Raw genomic sequence first — 20,123 nt, 5'->3', positions numbered from 1 at the left:
GTAGTTACCTTTACCTTTTTATGAACAGCATCCACGATTGAAGAGGAATCTCAGAATCAAAACAAATGGTCAACATGTTACTGCTTTGAAAAAAGCTACCTATATCTATTTTATGAAAGATTGTCTTCTCTAGCTTTATTCCATTTGACATAACATCATAAATTGAAGTAAAAACTTTTATTTTTCAATAATAATCATTTTTGCAGAATAGTTATCATCATGCATATCATATTTTGTATCATGTCTTAAACTCTTTTGCCAAAAAAATTATAATATATAGTTATTCTTATCATGGTTCATATCATGATCTTGACTTTTTACATGAAGACCAAGGATCGGTTTTATATAATGTTTGCCTATTTCAGCCCTTCCATTTGGAAATGTGATTTTAGATAATATAGTAGTTTTTGTTAGGTATGAAATCTGTATTTGGTAATCATTGAATGTTGCTCTTCAAAGTTCGTTATGCATATTATGATTTGAACACCAAAATATCATATTGGGTGAAGGTATACTCTAATCCTGAAGATGGAATATAGATAAGTCCAGTATATGGATAGACCTGTGAAGATAGAATTAAAAATCTTTCAAAATGCATTTCTTGTTACAAATCAGCCTAGAATAATGAATTTGTGAATTAGGAATTGGTATAATAAAAAAGTAAACATTTTGTTAAATCTTTACTTTTTTTGCTAAATGCTTACTAGGAGTGATAATGTTTTTTAAAGTCAACTATATTAAAAAATATTGAATTATTTTTGTCTTGAGATGAATATCTTAAAATTAAACACATTGGGTTCTGAATATCAGAAATCATCTGAAAATATAAACTCTCCTTTCTCAATCTTGAAGCCATTCTGGAAGTGTGCTGCAATCAGTTAAATTACAAATATATGAGTTTTGTCTGGAAATTTGCTAGCCATACAATATATATAAAAAATAGCCTACCAAGAACAATGAGGCCTTAGTCCCCTTTGAAGTACTTCCTTTAATACCTCACCCAATCACCCCAGCATCTCTTCCACTTTTCAAAACAATTGGCTAAGCCCTTTTTTGGAATAGTCATCAGCTGCCTCATCGCATTCTCCTTTACCTCATCAACCAAGTGTTGGGAAGACTGGGCTTTTGCTTCAGAGTAATAGCCTTAGATCCATGACTCATCTCCACATATGAACTTTTTAGATAACCTGGGTCATGATTTGCTGCTTGGAATAAGTCCCCTGCAACTGCAGCACGAAATTCTTGATGTTGACGAGCGAAAAGAGAATGTGATATGGCAGCTGATGACCATTCGGAAAAAGGACTTTGCCTATTGTTTTCAAAAGTGCAAGAGATCCTGAGATAAGTTTGTCAGGTCTTAAAGGGGAGTACTTTGAAGGGGCTAAGGCCTCAATGTTCTGGGTAGGCTATTTGTCCCAAAATAATGCATGGCTGGATCCTTTGCGTCCATACCTCCTATACCTACTATTATAAGTTGAGCACCTTAATGAGGAAATACACAAAGTATTTGATGAAGATTAGTTTCAACAAAATGAAAGCAAGAAAATTCTGATTATGTAAGAAGGTTACATTAAACATTAAAGCTGTAGGAAATCAGTAGAACAGTTTGCATGTTTCAGCATTATGTTGTGAGTAAAGTGAGCATTGTATGTATCAGTGGAATTAAGAGAAGAATTGCTTTGAAGGAAGAAGTAGTTTCAAGGAGAAGAGGTTTTATGACAGGCATGCTTGGCAAATGGTATACAGAGTACCACACTCTTTGGTGTGGAAACCCTGTCTTTGTGGTGGAGGATGAATGTAAATGGGGAATGTTTCAGATACAATTATGGAAAAGAACAGTGAAATTATTTTGAATGAAAAGGAAAACTAATTACCAAATTTTAAGTATGGTAGGGAGAAGATGTTGAATAAAACTAAAGGAAGCCAATATAAGTGGGTGGAGGAAATGCTGAGAGGTAGTTGAGTACTCTGAGACCAAAATGAAAGGGCCATGGGAAAGTGGGAAAAGGCTTTTTCGGCAGGATGAAGGCTAACTATATGAGGTCCATTTGATAAGTACTAGTTGTGATGATGCATTCAACACTTCATAGAGTAATTATGTTGTATTTTTCCACTCCATAGTATTTCCAATTATTTTTTAAGTTAATAAACACCTCATCTATGAAACAAGCATAAATATTCATAAGCAGTTATTTGTAATAGCATGGCTTAATGAAAGAAATAAAGGAAATCGGCCATTATATCTCCCCAAATAGTTTACCTTGTGTAAATAAATGGGAAAAAATTTGTTTTTCCTCACGAGAGTAATTAGATCTCTCATTAGGCAGCGAGCTAAAAAAACATTTAAATTGAAAACATGAAGTTTTCATTCAGTTGAAAGGATTCGGTTTTAATGCAAAATCTAAAGGAAATCTTCACCTCTTCCATAATTCATGCCATGACTTATAATTCACATTAATACATACAATAACTTTTTATTTGATCTTATCTTGTTAATAGAGTCAAAGTAAAAATAAATTTTCTCCATTTCGACTTTTCAAAATGAATTCAGCTGCCCATGGTTTGAGAGGTCACAGTTTTTAGACAAAAAGTACCATATTAATTTATGGGTTACTGAATACATATATTCAGAATTTTAAAGCCTTGGTGTACTATTTCACATCCTTTAAAGGAAAGGTGTCAACAATACATTTTTGTATTTGTGAGAATCCATTAATATTGCAATCCTCATTGGAAGAAATGAGATACCTGTCTTAGAGTTGAGAATGATCTTGGTGGGGTGAGGATTTATGACACCACGACCCTCTCGTATAGAAACAACAACATCATCCTTAGAAAAAGCAAAATATTGGCACTTTCTTCTAATGCCATATTTAAGGTTATTGAATTTCTGTTACCATCATCATGTCTTTCAGTTCGTTAGTGTTTTGATACCTGATGTAATCATAGTAGGTAATAAATATAGTTCACAAGAAATACATTAGTTTTAAAATGATGGTAGGCAATCAATGGTGACACCATATCGAATGAAAAAGCATCCCTTATTGAGAGAAAAATGTGAGAAACCAACCCTCAGAGTCTTTAGGCACACTTTATGAAAAAAGAGCTGAAAGGAGTGATTAGGAGTGAGGTAACAGGGCAAAGTATCATGGAGAATCAAATGCAGAGAAGCAGGGGTCAATATTTGCCTCATTAAGTAATGTGCAATTATCAGTATTATGTTATAAGGTACAAATAACCACATATTAATGATGTAAGTGATGTACAGTATTTTAAAAACATGTCTTCACATCCATTAGCTTAGTATAGTGGGGGAGGAGAGGGTATTGATGGGAGAAACCCTAAGGAGACTGAAGAAATGAATACAAAGCATATTGATTGGTAATTGGATATTGAAGATGATGGAGGGGAAAATGTTAGGCAAACAAGGAAGAGGTTAATGATTTGGGAATGCTGTTTGGAATGAAGGGAGGAAAGAATCATGTGGAGATGAAGAGGGACTTTGTTGTAGAGTAAAATGTTGGGTTGTGTTTTGTTGGAAGAGATAAGTGAATTATTTGGTAGTTTGTGTCCATCCAAAACCTACCTTAACTGGTAGGGTACCTATAATAATAATATTCACATCTCAGTGCAATGATATATTTTTGAAATATTACTTTTGGTATTGTTTTATCCTGAAAAACTAGCATTGCTATTACATATAAAGATTTAAATGTAAAAACTCATTGTAAATCAGTTATTCTAAATGAACAAATAGGAAGCCAACATAGTTTCAAGTACATATTGTAGAGTTGTACCTACTGTTGAATTAAGTGACATATTTTGTGCTAATCCATACTTAAATAATATTTTTGTACAAGTTCAAATTATTTGGAATCGTTATATGAATTATTGGAATTGAATATATTATGAATTGAAAAGGTTGAAATGTGAATCTTCTTGAACAGTAAAGTTTGGACAAATACAGTTACAAGCATGAAGTATTTTTATGCCATGCAACATAAAATGTGGCACATTAACCATCTTTGCTGAAATTACCTTTCCAAGAGTTAGAGTATTATTGTAGGTGGTGCGACCAATATACAGTGTGGTTCCATCAGTGGTCATTCCTCCTGGAACAGCATTCACCAGAATTGCTTTTGTTAGATAAGGCACCCACTTATAATTATTTCCAGTCAGCACCTGTGAAAAAAATATTTTCAGAGCAACATTTTTGAATATTTGAATAGCTGTCAACTAATGTATATTAACTTTGGTATGCAAGGCTATCATAGTTTTTAAAATTCTTCCTTAATTAAGAATTGACTGCAAAAGGGAATTCTTATTGAGAAAGAGTGGAATTGTTTATTTAATGTTATTTGCTTTGGTCATCATATAGTTTAATTCAATATATTTTACCTGCAAGTCTTTATTTTATAACATTCTGTTGATTGAAATATGATAATTAGGCCACAAGTTGTTTGGTAATGTTTTTTGGCATTCAATATAATGTGTGCCTCAACATCTTTGAATTATACACGTACATTTGTGATTTTGATTGTTCTCAAGATCCATGATTAAACTTTTTTATAAGATTCCCTCCTTTAAATGAGAAGAAAAAATTTGTCAAATGTTGATTAAAATTAAAGGAATTTTTGATGCTGTTTATCAAAATTAACCATGAACACAGTATTCAACCCGAAGGTCGGTTTGGTAGGTGATAGTAGAGTTCACCCAGTACTAAGCCCAACAGCACGTGAAATTTATGCATCAGGGTAGGTAGGGGGACCAGTTCCTTTCCCTGCACCGGTTATGGTTTCCCAGGAAGATCTGGTTACCAAAAAATCACATAGCTTGGGTGGAGCTGCAGGTGTCCAGAGAGACTTGCCTGGGAATCGAACCCGGGCCCTTCAGTTAGTAATCCAATGCTCCACCCCTGGACTACCGCAACCCACATTTATCAAAATATCGATAACAAATTAATTAAGTCATTTAATAGAATCCATGTTTTCGCCAACAACCCAAATGTGGAAGTAACAAGCAAATGGAGAAATTAAAGTCAATTTGAGGTAATAAAGACTAAATCCATATGATGTAAAAGGTATTAACCCATGATTTTAACAAGTCTTAGCATTTAACTATCTTTTTCAATAGTATTATTAACCAAATAAAAATGAGAAATGAGTCATCGGTGGGTTAATGAATGTTTACACTTTTTAAGTTAATAAAAAATTGAATCCACTCTTAATTCTCTATTTTGAAAGCTTCTCTTTGAAGCTCAGTTGTAAATATGTTGCAGCAATGAACTACAGTTGGCATCTCAAATAATTTTACTTACTATTTTATCTGGAATATTAATACTCCTCTCATGTATTAATTAGATAATTAACCTATTAATATAGCTATTCACTCAGTCCAAAGATTATACCATCATGCTGATTGGGGAAGAAAAAATGAGAAAGAAATGTCTTCAAATTAATTCCATGAACATATATAAGATTTGATTTGACTGTACCTCATATTCCGTCTTCTCATATTCTTTCCCTTGCCAGGGTACATAACATACTTTATTTGAAAGGCTGACATTTCCTGGCAAAAGGTCACCTCCATGGTAGGCTCTGCCAACAAATAGAGGACTATTTGGATTGCTCCCAGCGAAAAATGCATCATCAGGAATGACTCCGTCAGATATTGGTTTCCATTCTGTTGACTTCATTTGGCAATTTTTCAACCAAGAGACAATTTCCACAGCCACTGAAGCAGTAAAATATACACCAGTTAAAATCAGAATAATAATTTAAAAAGTTTTAACGATAGGGTGAAAGTTATCAACATGTAATGCATATCAATACCACTGACAGGCCTTTCTCTAAATACAGTGAGCCATTATAATTAGGTACAATTACCTACAATCAAGTTTCAAATAATTTAAACTGTTAAAAAGTTACATTTCAAATTAATGTAGAGCATAAACTTAATTAAGTTTCCATAAACAGTATGAGAGACATATTATATTACTAACTACTCTTTAATGAATGAACTCAAGCTCTATTGAATTAAAAGTATGTGAATAGCAATATCATTTTTATCCCATGTATGAATAATATCTCTGTTGTTGGAATCATTGATAAATGGCATTTTTGTCTTCGAGAACACATGTATAATTTTATTAATGTTTTATTCATAGCTTCTTTATTGCCATGAGCAGCGGGCATTATGATTTGGTTTTTTTCAGCAAACCTTGCAAGGGGAATATAAATAGGAAGTTAAATCTTAGCAGTTGGGTTTATTGAGATCTAAGGAGTACACTAATTACATTTTCTCTATACTTAATTTTCCTGCTGAAAAGTGACCAGTTTTATGATTAACAATTTTATAGGTAATTTTTATTTATGCAGTTTGCACAAATAAAAGCCATTCTGTTTCTTAGTATCAGATATTTTCTAGTTCTGCATTAGGCTTTTGTTTAGCAGCACATGCTAGTTAACTATAATTGAAAAAAATGGAACTGCAAGTATGTTGATATTTATCTTGCCCCGGATGGTTAGTTGCTAATCCTATTCCTATCTGAAAAACTTATTCTTGTTCCTAGATGCAGTTTTTCCTTTAAAAATTTCACCTTCTTTTTTAGATAATTTATAATAAATTATTTTTAATGACCATAGATAAAACAGCTTACCAACTTCTACGTTTTACAACTTTTGTTTTGCGTATGGCTTGTCCATAAATGATAGAAGTGGTGAGATTTCCCCTTGGCGACCTATTTCAGTTGTTTTATCTTGGAATTCGACCGAATAGTTTCCAAATGTTATGCTCCTTATTGTCACTATTTGAGTTTCTCCATTACTGTAATTTAGGACTTTACTTGTAATCTTATAGTGAAGTGAGGTATATATGAAGTTTGCCCAATATATGATTTACAAAAGACATCGAGTGGATTTGAGAAAATTTATATTGATGCTTAAGCAAGATGTTCCAGATAAATATTTCCTTTTTTAATGCACAACCTTAACAAGTTTTCTCCATTATCGTTCATTGATAGTTATCCAATAAAATCCCTTCTCACACAAAACCAGCCATTTATGTTTCTGAATACTATCAATCTTTCACCAGGGTCAGAGACACTCAGAGCTTCTCTTAACTTTCTCCGAAACGCAATCATTTGCATTTTTGGCCTTTTCATTCCTTGTTGCTTAACTGACTACAATTAGAATTCTTCCAATTGCAACTTTCATATGAATGCAGAGCAATTTAGGGGATGCTAGCTGATATTTCTTTACACCCATCTAACTCTAATCATTCAGAATCGCACCTACTCCCTGAGCGCCATGTGCACTATCATTAACACCTGAAATTCTTTACCATTTCCATTGTATTACCAGTATCATGCCTTTGAACTCAGTTGTATTTACAATTAAGACATTTATAAATTCTGCAGTCATTCAATTCACCAACTGTCTCCATTTCATGCACACCTCTCATATTCCAAGAACTAAAAGTCCAGGCGTCATCATGCTCATTCCCTGATGGTCAATCTTGTATAATTTTTGCAGCTCATGATTGTCCAGTCATCTGAGACCTTTTGTTGACATTTAAATGTAATGAAAGGCATGGTATGTAAGGTTACCAGTCTTAGCAGTATCCATTTCATGTTCAGCATTTTCTTCTAATGGCCACTGACCTTAGGGCTATTTTTGTTTAGGCGCATTTAGAGAAACCAGAGCCTAACAATACCCCAGGCCTACCATCCTTAAAAAGCTAGTATTCCTTCTTAAGGAACTATTTTGACAGCTAGCATACTCTTACTAGTGCTCCACCGATTGAAGACATATGCTATGTACTGACACGCCAGGATGCTCAAAAACTCTGTAGGAGAAATCACATTCTGAAATTCAAAAGGATACCTTGTTTTAGATTTCTATAGCCTCAGAATTTTTTTGAAAAATATTGAAGAAAAGAATTCTGAGAGAGACTGTATCTTATTGAGAGAGAGAGAGTTTTTCATGGTGATTCATGCTCCAGACAGCCTCTTTCAAAACCAGCTACTTGACATCCTGTCTCAAAACAACATCTTAATTCAATCAAGTATGGGTGCCTGTTCCAGTTTTTATCTGCAGAACTTATACAGATGCATACTGCATAAAAAGATCGATGGGCCAAGCCAATGTCATTACAATCTTCCTAATAGTCATGTATGTACACTTTCAATTGCATTTTAGTGGAATACTCATAGAATTCTCATTAGCCCTGAGTAAGCTAAAGGGATCCTCTAAAGCAATCCGATATTAAGAAACCGAGTACAATGGCTGTAATACAGTTGCTTTTGATCAAACAGCATTTAATTTTTAGCTTGTAAGTAACATGTGCTTCTTTTCTTTGAAAAACTAGTTTGGTCCCATTTTGACAAACTTCAATTCTCTTTCTTCTGCCTCCAGTAATTTATGAACAAGATTGTCAGATGCCTCAGGATTAAATTCATGGTAAACAGGAGCATTTTGTTGCTCGGTCACGAGGAACCGAGAAAAAAATGCCGGGAAAGTGTCCCACGGAACTGGAGACTGCACTCTTAATTTACCACAGTTTTCACGTCGTACCTACACACCTTCCTCAGAATAGCAGGTACAAAATCATGAAAAAGAAGAAAATTTCCTCCTCTGCCTTCTAAGTGCACACGTCATGCTTTTCGTGAAAGTGTCGCATTTATTTCTCTTCTTCATCCTTAAATAATGAATCTTATAGAGCTTGCCAGTAAAAAGTGACTTGTGGCTGATCGAGAAGTTAATTTCATCGATTTCTTATGAGAGATTCCCAGAAACTGCGGGAGATGCCTCGATTGGAACTTTTGACGGACTCATCCGCTAATATGCGTTTCAATGCAACAATATTAGAGTGTAAAAATCATTTGCCTTTACCGAGATCCCGTTGTATTGCAATTGCGTGTAATCTTCCGAAATTGATGCCGGTACACTAGGCTACCTTCTCCGCCAAAATCGATATTTCCGTGAAAAAGCAATAAGTTTGTATTGAAATACATCTATCCGCGTGTGTCCCGAAAGTTACCTCGGAAATAAAAAGGATATAAATAAGAAATTACTGAGCATGAAATACTCGTATTTCAAGAACGAAATTGTAAAATTTGAAACGAGTTGGTCTCGCATCCAATAGACTATGGGGGGTCAATGGAAATAAAGCGACCGTCGTGACTCAGTATCACTTGTCAGGACGACGTACTAACCAATGCATTTGATTTTTCTGAGTTTTTTTACCGATATTGCGAACAGGCCGTGACAGGATGGATGGGAAGATGGACTAGAGCTGAACTAAGCAAGGTTTGATGGTAAATTGTTCTTGACGAAAGAAAAAATAAAGAGAAAAAGGAAAACTTGTAAGTATTTCTTTCAGAAATTACTCATTGGTTTTACACCACCAGCCACGCCAGCTTGGTTTGCAACCAAGGGTTTGTGGAAGAAGAGATAAAAAACAGGTCGCAGCACGGTAACATTTAAATTTTGAACTTTTGTGAACAAACCACTTATGACTGTTTAACTAATAATAAAATCGCCTCATTGAAACCATTGCTAAAACTAAGAATAAAAGTTATAACAACCCTACCTTAAATGATATCTTATGAATTGGAAAACCGGCACAACTGCGTGCAGCTTCTTGAAAGCAAGTTTTGGTGAAGATAGCGCCTGGAAGCTGAACTTATGGACCTCACACGGACCTTACCAAACGTTCTTCTTGAACTCCTTTCAAGCATTACATTTCTGAGGTTTATATACTACCTTGATCAAAAATTTCCCGGAATTTATTCAGAAAATTAAAAATACAAGTTTATTCATCTAAATCTATATTGTCCCCTTCAAAGTAATCCCCATCGACTGCAACACACTTATGCCAGCGCTTGATCCAATCCTCGAAACATTTTTTATATTCGGTTTTCGGTATGTCCATCAGTGCTTCCTGCGATTTTTCCATTACTTCCTCTCGGCTGCTAAAACGCGTTCCCCGTAATGGTTTTTTAACTCGATTGAACAGAAAGAAGTCACAGGGAGCCAAATCAGGTGAATTCGGTGGCTGTTGGATGGTATTTGTTGCATTTTTCGTCAAAAAATTACGAATAATGATAGCACTGTGCGACGGTGCGTTATCATTGGTGCAAAATCCACGAGTTTTCTGCCCACATTTCTGGTCTCTTTCGGCGAATTGCTTCACGCAAACGTCTCATAACGCCCAAATAATACTCTTTGTTTACTGTCTGGCCTTCTGGCAAAAATTCATGATGCACTACACCGTTGTAATCCATGAAAACCGTCAGCATTGCCTTCTTTTTTGACTGAAAACGACGTGGTTTTTTTGGTCTCGGCTCATTTGGTGAACGCCATTCACTTGCCTGATGTCTGGATTGCGTGTCGTACTCATAAACCCACGTCTCGTCTCCAGTAATGATCCTTTTGATGAATGTGGGATCGGATTCAGCCTCGCAAATCATGTCTTTTGCGACGTCAACACGGTCTCTTTTTTGCATGAAATTGAGGTCTTTTGGCACCAACTTTGCTGCTACACGACGGAAACCCAAATCATTAACCACAATGTCTTGGGCGGATCCATAGGCAATGTTCAAGTCCTCCGCTATTTCTCTGATGGTTAATTTGCGGTTATTGACCAACATTTCTTTTACTTTATCAATTTTTTCACCGACTTTCGATGTCGATGGTCTGCCACTGCGTTCATCATCTTCGATTGACTCACGACCACTTCTGAACCGCTCGTGCCACTGGTAAACGACCGTTTTGTTTAGAGAATCGTTGCCGAAACACTTTTCCAACATTTCCAACGTCCGTGCGCCACTAAATCCGTTTTTTACGCAAAATTTAATACAAGTTCGTTGTTGCAAATTTAAATCCATTTCTGAAATTGTAAAAAATCGCCAACACACACAGAGATAGATGTACTCTTGGCTACGTAACTTTTGCAAATGTCAAGTTATGACACTAAGATTTAAAGGGAATATCAACAACAGATGTACCAATTTAACAAAAAAAACAGAACTCAAATCGGAACGATGGGAGCGCCACACGGTGGTTATTCCGGGAACTTTTTGATCAAGGTAGTAGGTAGCTTGCCATACAGGATTTACGGTATTATCATAATAATTTGCGATCCTTATGCTCCCTTTCTGGAGGAAGTTCCCACTACTTACCTTTATCTGTGGTTTAGAGTGTTGGCTTACTAAAATGTGTATTTATAAAATGAAATGTAATCAAGCTTCCCGTTTAGCCGTTTCGAGATATCATTTTTCGTATGTAGTATCAAATCTGGAAAACCGCACATCTATGAGGAATCATCGTTAAAACCGTGAGAGAGGTTTCGCTGAAGGTCGCTGTACAGCGATTACGGGTAGTCGAGGAGTTTTTTATATTAGGAATTCCGAGGACGAACTTACCCTACGAAGTTTGCCTGGATACACCTCTAATTTCAAAGAAATGGTGAAGGTCTGTACCTAATTATCGAGCAGAAATTGAAAGAGAAGGAGCCGTAGAAGAAGGTCACCTGCGATAGCGACTACGATTGGGCACTAAGGCATGGGCGCTTCCGCCGCAATTTGCTTATTTTCTTTATATCTTAACAACATCGCGTATTCATGCATGCTTACTTAGCTGATGCAATTCTTATGCTGTTATTATTGTACCCATCTTCTAAAACTTATTCTTAGCAGGTGAACTACCTATTGTAGTTTATATCCCCTATTTTGTTTAATTTAGTCTTCCTATTTCTTGAGAAACTTTTTACCCTCGTTTTCTTATTATTGATATCCCGCGACCCCACCTGAATCACACCGATTTTGTAATGTGCTAAGCAATAATGGCAATCCTTCGGCTGACTGACTAATTGAAACTTGATCATCTGCAAATCTAATTTGATTTTAACTCTCCCCGCCGCCCATCCATGCCTCTATTACTATTTTCTCTGCATCAAAGCAATCAACTCGAAGGTTGGTTGTGAGAGGCCATCTCGTCATAAGCCCTATACGGTGTGTAGAATTCATACATTAAGGATAGGAGGTGGGGGCAATTCCTTTCCCGGTGCTGTCCATGGTTGCCCAGAAATTGCTGGTAACCGGAAGATCACACAGCTTGATTGAAAATGAGGGTTCTCAGAGGCGTCATTGAATCTCTGAATCTTCCCCCGCACATTAAGAGAAAAAACGGCCTATAATGGAGCCCTATTCCTTACCCCTTGCCTAATTCTGCTGATTCCAAATCTTCATCGGGCACACCCAACTGTGTAGTTTGATATACAGGCTATGTGTAATTCGCCCATACCTCCCGTCTACCATCTTTTGTAAAACCTCCTTCGTAAACATTGGTCCTCCTCTGCGTTGTTCGCTTGCGAGCGAACTCAAACTTATAGTCACTCATTGCTTTCCCATTTTTGGGATGGGAATTAATACTGATCTCACGAAGCCGTCCGGCCATATTTCTCCCTCGTTAATGCTACGAATGAATTCATATAAACTTTTCTTTCCACGCCTTCCTAAAACTTACGTTGTTGCAAAGATTTTATCAATCCCCATAACCTTACGCAAAAATACAATGAACTGACTACGTTACAGAGCTATGTTTCGTCGAATGTTAAATCTAATTTCCTTCCGTTTGTAAGATGATGATCTTAAGCCGTATGTTGCTGATTATCATGTGCTATGGAATATCTTTTTAAACAAAGTTGTGGATAGATGATATCTGTATGCCTCAAATTCTTAATGTAGGTGTATAGTAATATAGAGGAATGGTCATAGGAAACGCACAAACAGTGGGCAAAATCTTCGCCGTACACAACTAATTGGTTTGATTGATGATTGTTAGCCTTCTCTTTAGAGTTATTGCAACTTATCCTTTTACAGCCTGTGTCGATTAGATAAAAGTCAGTCGCGTCAACTTTATATTCCCTTGCATTTCATGTTTAACGTTGGTGTCGTATGACAAAAACGAGAAATGACCACCATAGAGTAATGCATTTGCCGGTGCTATTTCAGCTTTGCCAATATGTCACGGCCACGGCAGCTCGAGGCATTGGACACGATTCCGTTCCATTAAGCTAGACACCAGTTTTTATAATAGCAATGAAAATAATTTAACTAAGTTTGCCTTAAGGTGCTTACGTTTTTATCCAGCTCTAAGGTGCTAACTTTTTTAAAATCTAATTTCTCTAATGTCTGGTGAAGTGAGTGGTGTTTGCTGAAGCAAATGGAAATGAACAGAAAACGATAACACTTAAGAAAATAACACCGAAGACATCTTCTATCATAATTCCACGTCTATATGTTTGTATTACCCACCACAAACTACCCACGAAAAAAATTATTAATCATAAAATGCAAAGTATACGACTTAAAAAATTGAACCTTTGAATATGGAGAGAACTCTCTGTAGTTATTCAATGAACATAAATAATCCACACCTATTAGTTTTCAATTGCTTGGAACTGATTTCAACTAATTGCATTGATTGACAGCTTTCTCTTGCCAATCGTCCATCAACTTGACACGTTATGCATCAGGTATCAACTTCACTCTTCTCGCAGGCTTCTGTGGATGTTGATACAGGGCGCTTTTGCGGAATAACTGCAGATGTCATTTTCGTATGCCATTTGAAGTATAGCATCTCCTTAATTTTCGGCCCGAGTAATGCTTCTACATTCCATTTCCTTACCTTTCTTCCCTTGTTCATCCTCTTAAATCTGAGTTTATCCTTAATTAACACTAAATTAAAATCTGAATCTATATCATCTCCAGGGTAACTGCGCAAATTATTTACAGGCTTACTTGTACGCCGTTCCGAAATCTATAAATAATATAGTCTAACTGATATACCGATGAGTCCCTGGACATTTTCTTTGTATTCCTAAGCCTATTTTTGTGTTTTCACCAAATTTGTATTATATTGGTCCATCTCTCCGAAAGAACTCTATTATGCTCTCTCCGCGATGATTCCTTGTTCCTACATCGTAGCACCCTACCTCACCACTATCTCTCCCTTCGCTCACCTCCGCTCCGAGTTTAGGCAACTATTTGATATTTCCTCCCAGGGACAATCGCAATTATTTCTTCTAATTCAGCCTTTCTTCCTCCATGATGGGATGTTGAAATGTACATTCATACCTGAATAATGACTAAATTCGTTCGTTTAGCTTTTACTTCTGCAAATAGTGTTCTTTCACATTCATTCTCTATGTTTACTATGCTTCTTCCTACCTCATTGTTCGATACTATTGTCCCCCTCGCTGCTCTCCCAACCCTCCCAAGTCCCTATTTCTAACTGATTCGGCCTTCCTCCGTATTTGTTACTGCTGTTTATTTCACTTTGCTAGGATTTCGTTTGATGACGATCACGGAAGCCTTGCCTCTCCGGCTGCCAGACACGGCTCATAATCAAGTGGTCTGCCTGGACTCATTCTTAGAATCGTGTCCCTCATATTTTCTTGACATTAATATTTGAGGTGGTTTCCGAAATAGCGTTTCTAATGTGACAGTTTCACTATAATGGCATTTTCGTGTCAGTCAAACGCCTGATAGAGCTGCCTCACATAGGAGTAAACTGTACGGGGACCACCTTTCGTCTGGTTCCGACCCTTCGACCAATTAGACATAGGTAGGAGCAATTATCATTGTGCCAGCCAGCTCAGCTCTTGGGGTTATATGAACACACAAGCCCTACCTCCACGTTGTTTGCATTCCATAAAAACGTATCAGCTTATGGCATTTTATCATTTGGCTGCATTTATTTCAGTGTGGGAAGGTTTGTTTCTACCTACTGCTGTCCTCGTTTTTTCATTATCTAGATTTTAACCTTATTTTTAACTATTGTTAAAAGCATGTAACGTATGAGTAAGAGATTGAGACCAAGTATTTTGTTAAGGAAAAATGGAGGAGGGGTTAGCGAAGTGACATCAGTCTCTCTTTAAGCGGCAACATTAGGCGGTAATAGGTAATTAACGTTGATTATGATTGTCGCTGTACTGTATTCGAATTTTTATATATCAATATTTAAATTTAAAACGGTCATACAAGGCGGCAGCACTCTCGATGGAATAGGCAGCATCATGGGTAGAATCCATGTTTATAGCATGGTGTGGCCTTGCTCTTGCAGCTCTGATGAATGATTTAGTGCTCCTGTGTACTATTTAGTAATTTATAATACAAGTAGATACGTATGACAACATGCTTATTACACTCGTAGCGAAAAGGTGAAATTCAGCAGGAACAAAATATATACAAGGAATCCTGGTTACAAAAGGCATCATCTTCATATCATCAAAGGCAGATATGTATCAGATCACTCTTAAACTTGCAGCAAGAGTTAATTTAGTTCATCCACAATTCATCGTGAACCCACTAGCTTGTGTCTGGATGAAATTTATCACGATGTTAATTTAGTGAAATTTCCAAAATTTCAGATTGAACGAAAGAATACTTTTGGAATCCTAACAGTCTAGAAGTCAAAATGAGAACATTAAAAATACACATAGTTCATTTTGGATGCAGGCAGGGTAGACTAAACCAATATTTCAAATATTTTTTGATAAATTGACGATTCATTTTTTTAAATTTTAAAATAAAATTTTCTACCTTGCTATCAATGCATCATATTTAAGCGAATTATTTTTAATTATCTGGTGCATTAATTAAGTAAAAATCCATTAGTAATAGCATGAAAACCTGTATACATGAAATGAGTTATTTCATAATAAGACACCTATTACGTCACAATGATTCAGTGAACCTCGAAATTATTTTGTTATCAGCATGCTAAAATAAGTTATTTTAAAACTTGAGATGATAGTACTCATGTAAAATTTGAAGTTTCGATTTCTCATAAATAATTTGGACTAGAGACTTGAACCTTTTTTTTGTTTTGTCTTGAAGTACGCGTCTTAGTTCCGAGCATGTAAGTCGGATATAACTTCAAACCGAGAAAAAAGTTAGTTTATGGGCCAAAAATTTTAATTTTTAAAAATGTTTGTATTTTTAGGTCATATTTTTAATTAGTTATAATTTTTTGTTCTATATTATTATTTTATTAGGAGCCGAATAAGGTTTTAAAAATTTTGCCATTTGGTGCCCGGGGATAATTCCAGTTAATTTTATCTTCGATCAATTGTTCATTCAGTTTCTGAACTTCATCAATATTTGATTATGACATTCGTTTATTTTAGGTAGACTAAACATCAGGATGAAAATATGACTTAACAGTAAATGGTTTTGAATTTTTGTCAAGGTATTTTTTAAAATTAATTCTAACTCAAACTTAGCTAGCTTTCTAAAATAACTAACTGGGTCTGATTAGTCATTTAAAGAAATATAAATGAACAGTTCTCGGCAAAGCCCAAGTGTAAGACCAACACTGTTTCATAGAAAACAGAAAATTTTATTTCTGATCTACAATTTTTTGCATCCTTCTAGTGAGTAAGGGAATTAATTCCCCGGGTCTGTTGCCATTGATGTGCATTACGATAATCGAGTCACGTAAAGATTTCGCGCACGCAAGCTCTCAGTTCGGCAGTAGCGGCATGTGGAATTTCATGACGAGGGATTCTATTGTTGTGGTTCCCAAAAGGTCTGATTTCGACAACTCTGTTGAAAAATCAGTCTCGTTTGCGAATTAACGCTGGGCCTCGAGTTAGGAGGCCAGTCATGTATGCATCCATCAATTCGTTCTGAGAATCATATGTTTGCATATATATCAACTTACAATTAGTAATAAAAGAATAACGAAACAATTTTTATCAAGTGTAAAAAGGTACATTTCTATTCGTAATCTATTTCTTTAGATTCAAAATAATCATGTTTGAAAGTTTGTTGATGAAGCAAACAGTTGAATTATCACATTCAAAAACTACGTATGTTACTTATTTGAGGTAGACAATACTATAACTGACTTTCACCCAAATATATATTTCGAATACACCCTGCTTTTATTCTTAGTACCAGTATCGCAGCAATTGCTCCCGTTTCCATAGCAACCACACATGAAAATTTGTCCAATATCTGCTGTAGTTTGAGCAGCGTCAAATTCAAAACTTATAGCTTCTGAAAAGGATTTTATGGGTAGGTATTATTAAAGATTGCTGTCGAATAGTTAAATGAATTTAGCTGTTAATTATTGAGCTCTAACGCAATTACTACCCAATTATTCAACCCCGGTGTTAATGTACTAAATTACCTTTTTTGGCATTTGATTAAAATACATTTCCCTGACCAATTTTAAGTAAATACTAAACTTGTAAGACTGTACTACCCAACTATTATTTGAGAAATTGGTAAGAATATTTGCATTAATATATTTTTAATCTTTTATTAATAGGATTATCATAATTCGGAATAACCTGGAAAAGTTGGGAGATTATGGAATTCTCTATGGAATCATGGGAAAGGTCATTGAAAATAGGAAAAATCCTTGGAATTAGTTTCAAGGGTTCTTCAACTTTAACCACTTTGGCTGACCATCATGCAAAATGTGTGAAGGTGGAGTTGATCATTTTTTCATCAGATTTTCGAGGTTAATTCGAATGAAAAAAAATAAAAAAAATGTTGATGATTCTTGACTCATGGTTTCCTACCAATCTCATGTTCATCTTTCTGCACTTTGAGGCTGTATTGAAAAATATGCCTCCCAAGATGTAAGGGTTAATCATCTACTTTGACACATAAATAGAAAATTAATTGGATTTCTCATGGGAACTTCTGCCTTCTTCTTTTTCTTGAATGGTCATAGTCAGCATGAAACTGACAATTCCTCTTAGAGTTGTTGTGGCAATGGGAAAATTGTATGCGTAACAACTTGAAAAATGAAATTTGTCATTAAATGAAGGATGACTGCGATCAATTCCTGTTTTATTTTTGATGAGGTTTTTCTTTTTATGGCCTGGGTTTACTAGAGGGATAGAATATGTGCTAATGATGTTACAAAAGCAGCTTAGTAGGTACCACTTTTGCAAATAAACTGTTAGGAATATTTTATTACCTTTGATTTCTATTGGCATGAGAGAATAGCCTTTTCCATCAATTATAAAACCATTGGTGGTTCTAACCTTATTTATCACTGGAAGTTTTCTCATAACCTACTTCATCATTATTTCATTAACAATTTTTTGTGTGATTATTGATAAAATATTGAATTGGTTATCCACGATTTGGATATGAGCGAAATGATTGTCACAAGTTACCAATTTTTAGTATTCTAATTGACTGAAATATTAGGTCATTAATTAATTCATAGAGAATACATAGAAGATATGAAAACAATATGGTTATTCTTTCAAATTAAATATTTCCATGTGTCCATAACTGCGCATATATAGAAAACAAAATAGCCGAGAACATAAACTTGATTGGCACTAGGTTTCTTTAAATGGGTGGATAAAAACAATGTGACAAGTAAGAGGAAGATAAGAAACACACACTCAGTCACTTGGGTGTGTTTGGGAAACAGTGGCCCATGTGTACTTAATTTAGGGTTTACCAGGATTCCTTCTATGCCAGTGTGCCTCATGCAAGACTAAGCCTATACAAGCTTCCCCACCTCCCCCTTCCCATCCCATGGACCCATTTATTCAAATTTCCTTAAGGACAATTCATTCTTCTCTGAAGAGGGCCTGCTTGGCTGGCGAAACACCTGGTGTCAGGTTTTCTCTAGGCACTTACCTACTCCTACTACTAACTAACTTCCTTAGTATTTTTGTCTTCATCTGTGTGATTGACAGGTCACTGGTATAGGAGGAGTCCTTGTAAACCCTGGACGAATGAATGAGTGCAATACACAAAGGCCTAACAAACCCGACTGATTGAGTAACTACAAACCTGAACTTGGGCCTCTCTTATTTTTTCTCTTTTAATTTTTTATTTTAATTTGTTTTTCATTCCTATGTGAGTACAACGGATGCCTGGCATAGGAGATATCCTTTTGCAAACCCTGAGTGTGTGTCAATGCAATTCACCAGAGTTGAGATTGAGTAGTTCTAAGTTTGTTTCCGTATTTATTTTTCCATTGTTTATGTGTGATTTAGGTACACATGGGCCACTGTTTCCCAAACACACCTAAGTATTTGAATGTGTGTTTCTTATCTCCCTCTTACTTGTCACATTGTTTTTATCCACCCCCTTAAACAAACCTAGAACCATCCAAGTTTACCATCTCGGCTATTTTTTTCCATTGCTTCATGACTGTAGGTATGTTCATTTTAAGTTTACATTGTGCATATATAGGAGGTCTTTCTGATTTGAAATACCTAAGTGGGTCAACACAGAACTAGTATGAAATAGATCATCATCACCTGCAACTCTACAGCCTGGTGTGAGCCTTGGCTTCCTCTATGATTTGCCTCCATTCAGTTCTTGTTCTTGCTTTTTCCTTCCATCTTGTAGCTCCCATTGCCTTCAAATCATTCTCCACATCCTGTAGCCATCTCTTCCTTGGTCTTCCTCTTCTTCTGATGCCTTCCATCTTGCTATTAAGTATCAGTTTAGGCATTCTGTCATTTTCCATCCTTTCTACATGACCAAACCATGCCAGCCACAGTTACTTGGCAAATCTAACTATGTCCTTCCCTTCTAGTAGTTAATTTAGCTCCATGTTCATTCTAATTCTCCATCTCTCTCCTTCTCTAATTGGGCCTTATATGACTTTTATTTGCTTATGACTTTTCTTTCAAATTTTCTAAGGGTTTCTTCATCCTGACTTGTTAATGTCCATGTCTCAGCTTCATAAGTTACAATGGGCCAAATAAGCATTTTATAGATCTTCAGTTTTGTATTCCTTGATAGTAACCTCGTGTTGAGGAGTGTTACATTTGCAAAATATGCCTTGTTACCTTCCATTAACCTTTGATTGATCCCCGTGGATATCTTATTTACATTGTTAAGTCTGACTCCTAGAAAGGTAAAGTCTTTGACACCCTCAAACTCATAATCCCCAATTATTATGTTTTGCTTTCCATGGTATCGCATGCCGGGATGACCCATGCCGCCTGTAAAGGTGTTGCATCTGTGAAGACTTCTGCTGTCCTGGTCCAATTGCAGAATCGTTGCTTCTTCTGCCATACCCCTCCCATAGTTCCTTTGCCCACTTTGTCTGTCCTCTTGCCAT

The 20,123-nt window shown here is 35.8% G+C and overlaps 1 protein-coding gene across 1 annotated transcript; it reads right to left on the bottom strand.

The window, feature by feature from the left end:
• Window positions 1–302: 302 nt before the first annotated feature.
• LOC139690879 (uncharacterized) lies at window positions 303–9,700 on the bottom strand. The gene is made up of 4 exons (XM_071588497.1): window positions 9,592–9,700; window positions 5,495–5,733; window positions 4,039–4,182; window positions 303–562 (listed from the first exon to the last, which is right to left on the bottom strand). Exons 2-4 carry the CDS (start codon window positions 5,693–5,695, stop codon window positions 473–475), a joined length of 435 nt encoding a protein of 144 aa, XP_071444598.1. The 5' UTR covers window positions 5,696–5,733; window positions 9,592–9,700; the 3' UTR covers window positions 303–472.
• Window positions 9,701–20,123: the final 10,423 nt, after the last annotated feature.

The sequence above is a fragment of the Hetaerina americana genome, unplaced genomic scaffold (assembly GCF_022747635.1).
Source record: "Hetaerina americana unplaced genomic scaffold, ioHetAmer1.1.p SCAF_3, whole genome shotgun sequence".
In the NCBI taxonomy this organism is placed as follows: domain Eukaryota; kingdom Metazoa; phylum Arthropoda; class Insecta; order Odonata; family Calopterygidae; genus Hetaerina; species Hetaerina americana.
The sequence above is the reverse complement of the archived record's forward strand: the minus strand, read 5'-3'. Positions and strand labels throughout refer to the sequence as shown.